Source organism: Oncorhynchus mykiss, chromosome 10 (assembly GCF_013265735.2).
Source record: "Oncorhynchus mykiss isolate Arlee chromosome 10, USDA_OmykA_1.1, whole genome shotgun sequence".
NCBI classification, from domain to species: Eukaryota; Metazoa; Chordata; class Actinopteri; order Salmoniformes; family Salmonidae; genus Oncorhynchus; species Oncorhynchus mykiss.
This window is the reverse complement of record NC_048574.1, coordinates 2299619-2314952: the sequence shown is the minus strand read 5'-3', so window position 1 is coordinate 2314952 and position 15334 is coordinate 2299619. Positions and strand designations below refer to the sequence as shown.

The 15334-nt window shown below is 41.9% G+C and overlaps 1 protein-coding gene across 2 annotated transcripts in view; it reads left to right on the top strand.

Moving 5' to 3' along the window:
- LOC110533230 (high affinity cationic amino acid transporter 1) overlaps positions 1–6409 on the top strand; it is an 87453-nt gene extending 81044 nt beyond the window's left edge. For both annotated transcript variants that reach the window (XM_036989485.1, XM_036989484.1), the window contains 2 exons: positions 4412–4520; positions 5215–6409. In XM_036989485.1, the coding sequence (XP_036845380.1) occupies positions 4412–4520; positions 5215–5411 (306 nt within the window). In that variant the 3' untranslated portion in view covers positions 5412–6409. The remainder of the gene's footprint in view (positions 1–4411; positions 4521–5214) is intronic.
- The last annotated feature ends 8925 nt before the right edge of the window (positions 6410–15334 follow it).

Genomic DNA, 15334 nt, shown 5'->3' with positions numbered 1-15334 from the left:
TACTAAAACCTCTCACCTCAACAAGATAAAGCACATTGGACCAAATAACCTCCTAGCTGTTAACTTTCTGCCAATCTAGCCTGCTTTGAAGGATCCTGCCCATTCCACAAACTCCCAATCACCCTCTTGACACGCCCCCTCTCCTGCCAACTAGTCACACCTGAACTCATTGTGATAATCACCTCTCCTGAAATCACTGTGATAATCACCTCTCCTGAACTCACTGTGATAATCACAGACATAAGTTGGCAGATCTGCTATACTGACTTCAGACTGTAAAGCAAAACGTAGAACACCATCGTGTTTGTTAGAGTCTCATCTTTCCATAGATAGGTCATAATAGTTTATAGGCCTAACCATTCGGATGCTATGAACGATTTTGTGAGAATAGCTATTTTTGGGATGTCTCATGGTCTGACAAACACCTCCAACACCCCATCTTCATGTCTCATGGTCTGACAAACACCTCCAACACCCCATCTTCATGTCTCATGGCCTGACAAACACCTCCAACACCCCATCTTCATGTCTCATGGTCTGACAAACACCTCCAACACCCCATCTTCATGTCTCATGGCCTGACAAACACCTCCAACACCCCATCTTCATGTCTCATGGTCTGACAAACACCTCCATCACCCCATCTACATGTCTCATGGTCTGACAAACACCTCCAACACCCCATCTACATGTCTCATGGTCTGACAAACAACTCCATCACCCCATCTTCATGTCTCATGGTCTGACAAACACCTCCAACACCCCATCTACATGTCTCATGGTCTGACAAACAACTCCATCACCCCATCTTCATGTCTCATGGTCTGACAAACACCTCCAACACCCCATCTACATGTCTCATGGTCTGACAAACAACTCCATCACCCCATCTTCATGCGGAAGTGTGACATTATTGGATGCGATGGATTGAGACGCATCCAAACTATCTCCAGAGAAGGTTTATTGTCGGCATTTATAAAGTCGTAGTGTACCCTTACGGAAAAACAAACACGTTGTAGCCGAGGTATTTTCAAGGGGGGTGGCAGGGTAGCCTAGTGGTTAGAGCGTTGGACTAGTAACCGGAAGGTTGCAAGTTTAAATCCCCGAGCTGACAAGGTCCAAATCTGTCATTCTGCCCCTGAACAGGCAGTTAACCCACTGTTCCTAGGCCGTCATTGAAAATAAGAATTTGTTCTTAACTGACTTGCCTAGTTCAATAAAGGTTTTAAAAAAATGTAAAGGGTGTGACTGCAGTAGATATACATTCATTGCCCGACCCTAGCGTTCCAACATAGGTAATTGGACCATTAATCTGCATTGTGAATTGATGAGTAAATTAATGATTTTTTTCTTAACGGAAAACCAAATTGTCCATTTGACTTGTTGTCTGCTTGTTTTAGTCAACTACAAAACTACATTTAAGAAAAGTACAACATATCTAAATATGTTTTTTCAACACTGCCTGCTTCTGAGTGTTCTCACTACATAGAAAAACATAACATTGTAAGGTTTCCCTCATGCGGGGCGGCAGGTAGCCTAGTGGTTAGAGACAGGTAGTTTAGTGGTTAGAGGTAGGTAGCCTAGTGGTTAGAGACAGGTAGTCTAGTGGTTAGATACAGGTAGTCTAGTGGTTAGAGGTAGGTAGTCTAGTGGTTAGAGGTAGGTAGTCTAGTGGTTAGAGGTAGGTAGTCTAGTGGTTAGAGGTAGGTAGTCTAGTGGTTAGAGGTAGGTAGTCTAGTGGTTAGAGACAGGTAGTCTAGTGGTTAGAGCAGGTAGCCTAGTGGTTAGAGACAGGTAGTCTAGTGGTTAGAGGTAGGTAGTCTAGTGGTTAGAGGTAGGTAGTCTAGTGGTTAGAGGTAGGTAGCCTAGTGGTTAGAGTAGGTAGCCTAGTGGTTAGAGACAGGTAGTCTAGTGGTTAGAGGTAGGTAGTCTAGTGGTTAGAGACAGGTAGCCTAATGGTTAGAGACAGGTAGCCTAGTGGTTAGAGTAGGTAGCCTAGTGGTTAGAGCATGTAGCCTAGTGGTTAGAGTGTTGGACTAGTATTCAAAAGGTTGCAAGATCTAATCCCCGAGCTGACAAGGTAACAATCTGTTGTTCTGCCCCTGAACAAGGCAGTTAACCCACTGTTCCTAGACCAGTTAATCCACTGTTCCTTGACCAGTTAATCCACTGTTCCTAGACCAGTTAACCCACTGTTCCTAGACCAGTTAACCCACTGTTCCTAGACCAGTTAACCCACTGTTCCTAGACTGTCATTATAAATAAGACTTGCCTAGTTAAATGAAGGTTAAATAAAATGCCCCTTGTGATGTCCTAGCAGCCATGTGAATGAGTGCCAGCTAGCTAACGACCGGAGCATTAAGCTAGCCAAGACCAACAACACAAACAAACAGACTATATACAGTGGGGAGAACAAGTATTTGATATACTGCTGATTTTGCAGGTTTTCCTACTTACAAAGCATGTAGACGTCTGTAATTTTTTTTATCAGAGGTACACTTCCACTGTGAGAGACGGAATCTAAAACTCAAATCCAGAAAATCACATTGTATGATTTTTAAGTAATTAATTTGCATTTTATTGACATAAGTATTTGACATAAGTATTTGATCACCTACCAACCAGTAAAAATTCCGGCTCTCACAGACCTGTTCGTTTTTCTTTAAGAAGCCCTCCTGTTCTCCACTCATTACCTGTATTAACTGCACCTGTTTGAACTCTGGAGAACTCTGGGAACCTGGATAAAAGACACCTGTCCACACACTCAATCAAACAGACTCCAACCTCTCCACAATGGCCAAGACCAGAGAGCTGTGTAAGGACATCAGAGACAAAATTGTAGACCTGCACAAGGCTGGGATGGGCTACAGGACAATAGGCAAGCAGCTTGGTAAGAAGGCAACAACTGTAGGCGCAATTATTAGAAAATGGAAGAAGTTCAAGATGACGGTCAATCACCCTCGGTCTGGGGCTCCATGCAAGATCTCACCTCGTGGGGCATCAATGATCATGAGGAAGGTGAGGGATCAGCCCAGAACTACACGTCAGGACCACATTCTCAAAGAAAACCATTAGTAAAACACTATGCCGTCATGGATTAAAATCCTGCAGCGCACGCAAGGTCCCCCTGCTCAAGCCAGCGCATGTCCAGGCACGTCTGAAGTTTGTCAATGACCATCTGGATGATCCAGAGGAGGAATGGGACAAGGTCATATGGTCTGATGAGACAAAAATAGAGCTTTTTGGTCTAAACTTCACTCGCCGTATTTGGAGGAAGAAGAAGGATGAGTACAACCCCAAGAACACCATCCCAACCGTGAAGCATGGAGGTGGAAACATTCTTTGGGGATGCTTTTCTGCAAAGGGGACAGGATGACTGCACCGTATTGAGGGGAGGATGAAGGGGGCCATGTATAGCGACCTCTTGGCCAAAAACCTCCTTCCTTCAGTAAGAGCATTGAAGATGGGTTGTGGCTGGGTCTTCCAGCATGACAACAACCCGAAACACACAGCCAGGGCAACTAAGGAGTGGCTCCGTAAGAAGCATCTCAAGGTCCTGGAGTGGCCTGGCCAGTCTCTAGACCTGAACCCAATAGAAAATCTTTGGAGGGAGCTGAAAGTCTGTATTGCCCAGCGACAGTCCCAAAACCTGAAGGATCTGGAGAAGGTCTGTATGGAGGAGTGGGCCAAAATCCCTGCTGCAGTGTGTGCAAACCTGGTCAAGAACTACAAGAAACGTATGATCTCTGTAATTACAAACAAAGGTTTCTCTACCAAATATTACGTTCTGCTTTTCTGATGTATCAAATACTTATGTCATGCAATAAAATGCAAATTAATTACTTAAAAATCATACAATGTGATTTTCTAGAATTTTGTTTTAGATTCCGTCTCTCACAGTTGAAGTGTACCTATGATAAAAATTACAGACCTCTACATGCTTTGTAAGTAGGAAAAGCTGCAATATCGGCAGTGTATCAAATACTTGTTCTCCCCACTGTAGCTACAAATAGTGAGTGGAGTTACTAACAGCCTATATTAAACAAGTTAAATGTCTCTGATTAAATGTTTTCCACACACATACCTTCGTGTTTCTTGCTTGGACACCGTCTCCCACACCGAATAGACTCTTCTCATAGGCTCTATATATCCCTACGTGGGATTGGGTAGGGATATTTTACCTTGTTTGACCTGAACAACACAATATATTTTTGGCATGTTTTGTTATTTCTGTATGACAGAAAATCGACGACAAAGTAGGCTCTTTTACACAATATTTGTTTTCTCCAATTTGTGGGCTTGGTTGAGGAGAATTTCTTATTTTAAGGTGAATATCGACTCGGATGACGCCTCTTTTTTCTGACGCACTGACCTCTGCATAATCTTTGTATTTTACCTCCGACCCCTTAAGGTGCCCCTGTTGCCGTTCATCCCAGTGGTCAGCATGTTTGTCAACGTCTACCTAATGATGCAACTGGACAGAGGCACGTGGATACGCTTCGCTGTCTGGATGGCTATAGGTAAGAAACTATTTTCTATAACAATGTCATCTCTATAGAGATATCCTCTTCCAAGACATTATCAGAATATTATCAACTCCTCTATAGAGATATACCGCTGCTGGCTTGGCTCTGAAGCTAAGCAGGGTTGGTCCTGGTCAGTCCCTGGATGGGAGACCAGATGCTGCTGGCTTGGCTCTGAAGCTAAGCAGGGTTGGTCCTGGTCAGTCCCTGGATGGGAGACCAGATGCTGCTGGCTTGGCTCTGAAGCTAAGCAGGGTTGGTCCTGGTCAGTCCCTGGATGGGCGAACAGATGCTGCTGGCTTGGCTCTGAAACTAAGCAGGGTTGGTCCTGGTCAGTCCCTGGATGGGAGACCAGATGCTTCTGGCTTGGCTCTGAAGCTAAGCAGGGTTTGTCCTGGTCAGTCCCTGGATGGGAGACCAGATGCTGCTGGCTTGGCTCTGAAGCTAAGCAGGGTTGGTCCTGGTCAGTCCCTGGATGGGAGACCAGATGCTGCTGGCTTGGCTCTGAAGCTAAGCAGGGTTGGTCCTGGTCAGTCCCTGGATGGGAGACCAGATGCTGCTGGAAGTGGTTTTGGAGACACTCTGTCCTCTGGTCTAAAAACATATCCCAATGCCCCAGGGTTAAATCAAAAATAAAATAAACATATCCTCTTCCAAGACATTCCATTGTTAACCCCTCTGTTTATTGCAGGGTTTGTGATCTACTTTGGCTACGGGATCCACCACAGTGCTGAGGCGGCTCTGGACCGCTCCTGTCCTGGGTCTGATGTAGAGCTGAACGGCTACATAGCCAGCCACTCACACAACATGGAGCCCATGTCTCCTGAGAAAGAGGCGTTTCTACATAATGGTCTGGAGGCCCGGGGAGAGGAGGACCGAGACCTGTAGAGTGCTAGGACCCAGCTGACAACTGCCACAGCCTGCCCTGACCACCCTACATACCACACCTTATCACGCCCCTTTGGAACTTTTGTCTGTCTGGAACCTTTATCAAACAGGATAGAACCCTCTTGGAATGAACCGTCTCATTTTGGGATGTACCATGCCGTTTTTTAACAGAGTCCTGGATTTAGACTTTAGTCTAACATCTCACTGTGGCGTATGCACATGTAGCTTCTCGCAGGTGTTTCTGGGTAGGGGAAATACAATTCTAATGCAGAAAATAAAGGAGTAGAGAAAAAGAAGGAAGAGAGGATAGACTGCTGTTTGCTCCTGAGGGCGTATTGTGAGCTCACAGGGGGTTTCCTACTACAGACAGGAGAACCATATCAACCCAGGGAAACCTAGAGAAACTGAGCAGACATCTTGGATCTTGTCCTCCTTCATTTTAGGGAGAGTGTGGGTTGATGTGGTGGGAGTGGGGTAGTGTAGTGTTGCTGTTGAGGACTGGGTTTGATTGGACCCACTGGTTGAATCAACGTTGTTTCCAACGTTTTGTTACTAATATACTCTACCTTTAGATCTGCTAAAACCATGGATGAGCTATATATGTGTGTTTCCTCTGAAACAGTGTATTTTCTAGTCTCAACTGTTACCATCTCCCCTAGCAGGATATAGGCTACCTTGTAAACTTCCGTTATCTCCCCTGTGATGTAGTGGTTGTGGCTCACCACTAGAGATCGCTGTGTATCACACAACGTCAGTAGACCTTTCAAATCAAATGAAATAAAATTGTATTCATCACCTGCGCCGAATACATAAGGCGTAGACTTTACCGTGAAATTATTACTTACAAGCCCTTAACCAACAATGCAGTTCAAGAAAGAGTTCAGGAAATATTTACAAAATATACTTAACGTGAAAAAATTAAATATCAAAAAGTAAGACAAGAAAATAACAAAACATTAATGAGGCTATATACAGGTGATACCGAGTCAATTTGGGTGGGGGGGGGGGGGGGGGGTACCGGTACCGAGTCAATGTGCAGAGGGCACAGGTTTCTCAAAGTAATTTGTAAAGTGGCTATGCATAGATAGGTAACAGCGAAAAGTAGCAGTGTGAAAACAAAGCGGGTGTCAATGTTAATGGTCCGGTGGCCATTTGACTAGAGTCTTCTACAATGTTTGGGGCCTTCCTCTGACAAAACCTAGTATATAGGTCCTGGATGTCAGGAAGCTCTCGAGTGGCGCAGCCGTCTAAGGCACTGCATCTCAATGCTAGAGATGTCACTACAGACACTGGTTCAATTCCAGGCTGTATCACAACCGGTCGTGATTGGGAGTCCCATAGGATTGCGCACAATTGGCCCAGCGTCATCCGGGTTAGGGTTTGGCTGGGGTAGGCCATCATTGTAATTAAGAATTTGTTCTTAACTGACTTGCCTAGTTAAATACTTTTTTTTTTTAAGCTTGGCCCCAGTGATATACTGGGCCGTACAAACTACCCTCTGTAGCGCCTTTCGGTCGGATACCGAGCAGTTTCCATACCAGGCGGTGATGCAACCAGTGCTCTCGATAGTGCGGCTGTATAACTTTTTGAGGATCTGGGGAACCATTCAGTCTCCTGAGTAAATATGGTCACCAAGGAACTTGAATCTCTCTACCTCTCATCCACTTCAGCCCAGTCGATGTTAATGGAGGCCTGTTCAGCCCTCCTTTTCCTATAGTCCACGATCAGATCCTTCATCGTTCTCACATTGAGGGAGAGGTTGTTGTCCTGGCACCACACTGCCAGCTCTCTGACCTCCTCCCTATAGGCTGTTTCATCATTGTCGGTGATCAGGCCTACCACTGTTGTATCGTCAGCAAACTCAATAATGATGTAGCTTACTTTTGTCCAGGTAGGAAAGGGCAGTGTGGAGTACGATTGAGATTGTGTCATCTGTGGATCTGTTGGGGTGGTATGCATATTGGGTCGGTCTAGTGCTTCCGGCATGATGATGTTGATGTGAGCCATGACCAGCCTTTCAAAGACCTTCATGGCTACAGACGTGAGTGCTACAGGGCGGTAATAATTTAGGCAGGTTACCTTCGCTCTTCTTGGGCACAGGGACTATGTTGGTCTGCTTGAAACATGTAGGTATTACAGACTTGGTCAGAGAGAGGTTGAAAATGTCAGTCAAGACACTTGCCAGTTGGTCGGTGCATGCTTTGAGTACACGTCCTTGTAATCCGTCTGGCCCCGCGGCCTCGAGTCTTCTTGGGTATGACGCTACAAGCTCGTCGCAACTGTATTTGGGTTGTTTCTCCCATTCTTGTCTGCAGATCCTCTCAAGCTCTGTCAGGTTGGATGGGGAGCGTCGCTGCACAGCTATTTTCAGATCTCTCCATATATGTTAGAGCGGGTTCAAGTCCGGGCTCTGGCCGGGCCACTCAATGACATTCAGAGACTTGTCCCGAAGCCACTCCTGCATTGTCTTGGCTGTGTGCTTAGGGTTGTTGTCCTGTTGGAAGGTGAACCTTCGTCCCAGTCTGAGGTCCTGAGCACTCTGGAGCAGGTTTACATCAAGGATCTCTTGATCCTGACGAGTCTCCCAGACCCTGCCGCTGAAAAAACATCCCCAGAGGATGATGCTGCCACCACCATGATTCACCATAGGGATGGTGCCAGGTTTCATCTAGACGTGACACTTGGCATTCAGGCCAAATAGTTCAACCTGGGTTTCATCAAACCAGATCAGACTCTCATGGTCTGAGAGTCTTTAGGTGCCTTTTGAAAGCAAGCTGAAAGAAAGCTGTCATGGGCCTTTTACGTAACAAAATGTGGAAAAAGTCATGGGCCCTGAATACTTTGCAAAAGTTTGTTGGATACCCCTTCAAATGAGTGGATTCAGCTATTTCAGGCACACCCATTGCTGAGAGGTGTTTAAAATTGAGCACACAGCCATGCAATGTCCTTAGACAAACAATATCAGTACAATGGCCTTACTGAAGAGCTCACTTGCCTTCAATGTGTCACTGCCATAGGATGCCACCTTTCCAATAAGTCAGTTTATCAAATTTCCTCCCTGGTAGAGCTGCCCCGGTCAACTGTAAGTGCTGTTATTGTGAAGTGGAAACGTCTAAGAGCAACAGCTTCTCAGCCAGTAAAATAGTCTGTCTTAGTTGCAACAATCACTACCGAGTTCCAAACTGCCTCTGGAAGCAACGTCAGCACAAGAACTGTTTATCGGGCGCTTCATAATATGGGTCTCCATGGCCGAGCAGCCGCACACAAGCCTAAGTTCGCCGCCATTGGACTCTGGAGCAGTGAAAAAGTGTTCTCTGAAATGACAAATCACGCTGTCCGCAGACAAATCTGGGTTCGATGGATGCCATGAGATTGATACCTGCCTGAAAGCATAGTGCCAACTGTAAAGTTTGGTGAAGGAGGAATAATGGTCTGGGGTTGTTTTTCATGGTTCGGGCTAGGCCCTTTTGTTCCAGTGAAGGGAAAACTTAACGATGCAGCATTGAATGACATTCTAGATGATTCTGTGCTTCCAACTTTGTGGCAACAGTTTGGGGAAGGCCCTTTCCTGTTTCAGCATGACAATGCTGCACAACGCGAGATCCAGTTAGAGCAGACAAACTCCAAGTCAATGGCCGTGATTTTGGAAGTTCGACGAACAGATGTCCACATACTTAAGTCAATGTGTTATTAATTTAGATATAGGGAATGGATAAATGTTTTAAATACTATGTTTTCTAGAGGCGAGAATATGAATAGCAGAGAGACTTTATATACCTGTATACCTGTTGTAATATGCTCAATACATTTTCTGCATGTAACATATTGTATATATTTCTTGCAGTAAATTATTTGTAAATTACCAAAAATATGCTTTTAAATGTTTTTTTGCCAAAGTGCATGGGTTTGTGTGTCCGATCCTGCTACACTGAATGTTTTCAATGTTTTTTTTGCCAAAGTGCATGGATTTGTGTGTCTGAATGTTTTGGGCGTAGAGCTAATGTATTTGACATACCATAAAACTTCAATTAAACGCTGTCTCAGAAAGCTGACTGTCCCTTTTAATAGCCGGGCAAAGACACACATTTCAGCAAATAAACACCTGTTTCAAATAAATTAATTGTTTACGATGTTATCGTTAATTACCATTAATTATTTACAAGGTTTAAAGTTTGTTTTGTTACATAAAATAATTCAGTAATGACTCGAAAAAATGACGTCAATCATCCGTTTTATCGCCAGTAAGAAACTGCCGTCGACTGATAACAGCTGAGAACCGACAGCATAAAAAGTCAACTTTAGGAGCACAAGCACCCAGAAATCGGCCGAAAATGCACAGTCAAAGAGGTTAAATATTTCCCTTGACAGAATAGTCAATGTCACTTTTTCATTGAGGCATATTAAGAGAAAATTAATTTGACACAGTGTGAAAATGATAACAATAAATGTTTTAAAAATGCAGGAAGTGAATGCTGGAATTAAACAATTAACTTAATAAGAGGTAACATTAAGAAAAAAGATGCTCAAATAGAAGCCTGTCTTTAATAAGCAGCTGTTGTGTTCAGTTATGTAAGCAAAAAAAAAACGCCTCTGGATATTAAAGTTTTACAATATGTTAACTTAGGGCTCGATTCAATCAGATCCGCTTCAGCTGAAATCCACAAAGTTGATGTTTCGATGGATTGTCACTGGTGTAGAGAGGAGTAGTAGGCAGGAGGCATTCGTAGGTTTAGAGCTACAGAATTTATTTAAACACCATTGAACAAAGCTGGACGAAACCCAAACGCTGTTGTTCTAAAAAAATGTATCTTCATAAACAAAAAAGCACAGGGCGAACCCAAAATATTAAGTACTAAGGAAATAGTAAGAGAGATTCCTCTCAGGAAAACAAGCAACATTTACAATGACCGACAAAGACAAATGACAGAGGGAGTACGTATACAGTGATAGAGTGGGGATTGGAACCAGGTGTGTAATGATGACGAGACAAGTTCGGGATTGATGACTGAAGGGTGCTTGCCAGCAACAGGTTGGGCAGCAGCTAGAAGGCTGGCGACGCCGAACACCTGAGCTGGACGGAAGGGGGAGCCAAAGAGAAGGCTGTTGTAACAATGGTGCCAGAGGTGGAACTGTGTTAGAGCTGTCAAATCCACAACAGCTCCTGGTATTAGAACTAAAGCAGACGTTGACATTGGTCGAATTAAGAGAAATCCAATCTACTCCTCCATTAGGATGATAGATATAATCTACTCCTCCATTAGGATGATAGATGTAATCTCCAGGATGACAGATGAAATCTACAGGATGACAGATGTAATCTACAGGATGACAGATGTAATCTACAGGATGACAGATGAAATCTACAGGATGACAGATGTAATCTACAGGATGACAGATGTAATCTACTCCTCCATTAGGATGATAGATGTAATCTACAGGATGATAGATGTAATCTACTCCTCCATTAGGATGATATATGTAATCTACAGGATGATAGATGTAATCTACTCCTCCATTAGGATGATAGATGTAATCTACTCCTCCATTAGGATGATAGATGTAATCTACTCCTCCATTAGGATGATATATGTAATCTACTCCTCCACTAGGATGATAGATGTAATCTACAGGATGATAGATGTAATCTACTCCTCCACTAGGATGATAGATGTAATCTACAGGATGATAGATGTAATCTACTCCTCCATTAGGATGATAGATGTAATCTACTCCTCCATTAGGATGATAGATGTAATCTACTCCTCCGTTAGGATGATAGATGTAATCTACAGGATGACAGATGTAATCTACAGGATGATAGATGTAATCTACTCCTCCATTAGGATGATAGATGTAATCTACTCCTCCATTAGGATGATAGATGTAATCTACTCCTCCATTAGGATGATAGATGTAATCTACTCCTCCATTAGGATGATCGATGTAATCTACTCCTCCATTAGGATGACAGATGTAATCTACAGGATGATAGATGTAATCTACTCCTCCATTAGGATGATATATGTAATCTACAGGATGATAGATGTAATCTACTCCTCCATTAGGATGATAGATGTAATCTACTCCTCCATTAGGATGATATATGTAATCTACAGGATGATAGATGTAATCTACTCCTCCATTAGGATGACAGATGTAATCTACAGGATGACAGATGTAATCTACAGGATGACAGATGTAATCTACAGGATGACAGATGTAATCTACAGGATGATAGATGTAATCTACTCCTTCATTAGGATGATAGATGTAATCTACTCCTCCATTAGGATGACAGATGTAATCTCCACCTCCATTAGGATGATAGATGTAATCTACTCCTCCATTAGGATGATAGATGTAATCTACTCCTCCATTAGGATGATATATGTAATCTACTCCTCCATTAGGATGATATATGTAATCTACTCCTCCATTAGGATGATAGATGTAATCTACTCCTCCATTAGGATGATAGATGTAATCTACTCCTCCATTAGGATGATAGATGTAATCTACTCCTCCATTAGGATGATCGATGTAATCTACTCCTCCATTAGGATGATAGATGTAATCTACTCCTCCATTAGGATGATAGATGTAATCTACTCCTCCATTAGGATGATAGATGTAATCTACTCCTCCATTAGGATGATAGATGTAATCTACTCCTCCATTAGGATGATAGATGTAATCTACTCCTCCATTAGGATGATAGATGTAATCTACTCCTCCATTAGGATGATAGATGTAATCTACAGGATGATAGATGTAATCTACTCCTCCATTAGGATGATATATGTAATCTACAGGATGATCGATGTAATCTACTCCTCCATTAGGATGATATATGTAATCTACAGGATGATAGATGTAATCTACTCCTCCATTAGGATGATATATGTAATCTACAGGATGATAGATGTAATCTACTCCTCCATTAGGATGATAGATGTAATCTACTCCTCCATTAGGATGATAGATGTAATCTACTCCTCCATTAGGATGATCGATGTAATCTACTCCTCCATTAGGATGACAGATGTAATCTACAGGATGATAGATGTAATCTACTCCTCCATTAGGATGATATATGTAATCTACAGGATGATAGATGTAATCTACTCCTCCATTAGGATGATAGATGTAATCTACTCCTCCATTAGGATGATAGATGTAATCTACTCCTTCATTAGGATGATAGATGTAATCTACTCCTCCATTAGGATGACAGATGTAATCTCCACCTCCATTAGGATGATAGATGTAATCTACTCCTCCATTAGGATGATAGATGTAATCTACTCCTCCATTAGGATGATATATGTAATCTACTCCTCCATTAGGATGATATATGTAATCTACTCCTCCATTAGGATGATAGATGTAATCTACTCCTCCATTAGGATGATAGATGTAATCTACTCCTCCATTAGGATGATAGATGTAATCTACTCCTCCATTAGGATGATCGATGTAATCTACTCCTCCATTAGGATGATCGATGTAATCTACTCCTCCATTAGGATGATAGATGTAATCTACTCCTCCATTAGGATGATATATGTAATCTACAGGATGATAGATGTAATCTACTCCTCCATTAGGATGATATATGTAATCTACAGGATGATAGATGTAATCTACTCCTCCATTAGGATGATCGATGTAATCTACTCCTCCATTAGGATGATAGATGTAATCTACTCCTCCATTAGGATGATAGATGTAATCTACTCCTCCATTAGGATGATCGATGTAATCTACTCCTCCATTAGGATGATAGATGTAATCTACTCCTCCATTAGGATGATCGATGTAATCTACTCCTCCATTAGGATGATAGATGTAATCTACAGGATGATAGATGTAATCTACACCTCCATTAGGATGATAGATGTAATCTACTCCTCCATTAGGATGATAGATGTAATCTACTCCTCCATTAGGATGATAGATGTAATCTACAGGATGATAGATGTAATCTACTCCTCCATTAGGATGATATATGTAATCTACAGGATGATCGATGTAATCTACTCCTCCATTAGGATGATATATGTAATCTACAGGATGATAGATGTAATCTACTCCTCCATTAGGATGATATATGTAATCTACAGGATGACAGATGTAATCTACTCCTCCATTAGGATGATATATGTAATCTACAGGATGATAGATGTAATCTACTCCTCCATTAGGATGATATATGTAATCTACAGGATGACAGATGTAATCTACTCCTCCATTAGGATGATCGATGTAATCTACTCCTCCATTAGGATGATATATGTAATCTACAGGATGATAGATGTAATCTACTCCTCCATTAGGATGATAGATGTAATCTACTCCTCCATTAGGATGATAGATGTAAACTACTCCTCCATTAGGATGACAGATGTAATCTACAGGATGATAGATGTAATCTACTCCTCCATTAGGATGATATATGTAATCTACAGGATGATAGATGTAATCTACTCCTCCATTAGGATGATAGATGTAATCTACTCCTCCATTAGGATGATAGATGTAATCTACAGGATGATAGATATAATCTACTCCTCCATTAGGATGATATATGTAATCTACTCCTCCATTAGGATGATAGATGTAATCTACTCCTCCATTAGGATGATAGATGTAATCTACTCCTCCATTAGGATGATAGATGTAAACTACTCCTCCATTAGGATGACAGATGTAATCTACAGGATGATAGATGTAATCTACAGGATGATAGATGTAATCTACAGGATGATAGATGTAATCTACTCCTCCATTAGGATGATAGATGTAATCTACAGGATGATAGATGTAATCTACAGGATGATAGATGTAATCTACAGGATGATAGATGTAATCTACAGGATGATAGATGTAATCTACTCCTCCATTAGGATGATAGATGTAATCTACTCCTCCGTTAGGATGATAGATGTAATCTACAGGATGATAGATGTAATCTACAGGATGATAGATGTAATCTACTCCTCCATTAGGATGATAGATGTAATCTACTCCTCCATTAGGATGATAGATGTAATCTACAGGATGATAGATATAATCTACTCCTCCATTAGGATGATATATGTAATCTACAGGATGATAGATGTAATCTACTCCTCCATTAGGATGATAGATGTAATCTACTCCTCCATTAGGATGATAGATGTAAACTACTCCTCCATTAGGATGACAGATGTAATCTACAGGATGATAGATGTAATCTACTCCTCCATTAGGATGATATATGTAATCTACAGGATGATAGATGTAATCTACTCCTCCATTAGGATGATAGATGTAATCTACTCCTCCATTAGGATGATAGATGTAATCTACTCCTCCATTAGGATGATCGATGTAATCTACTCCTCCATTAGGATGATCGATGTAATCTACTCCTCCATTAGGATGATCGATGTAATCTACTCCTCCATTAGGATGATAGATGTAATCTACTCCTCCATTAGGATGATAGATGTAATCTACTCCTCCATTAGGATGATAGATGTAATCTACAGGATGATAGATGTAATCTACAGGATGACAGATGTAATCTACAGGATGATAGATGTAATCTACTCCTCCATTAGGATGATAGATGTAATCTACTCCTCCATTAGGATGATCGATGTAATCTACTCCTCCATTAGGATGATCGATGTAATCTACTCCTCCATTAGGATGATCGATGTAATCTACTCCTCCATTAGGATGATCGATGTAATCTACTCCTCCATTAGGATGATCGATGTAATCTACTCCTCCATTAGGATGATATATGTAATCTACAGGATGATAGATGTAATCTACTCCTCCATTAGGATGATAGATGTAATCTACTCCTCCATTAGGATGATAGATGTAATCTACAGGATGATAGATGTAATCTACAGGATGATAGATGTAAT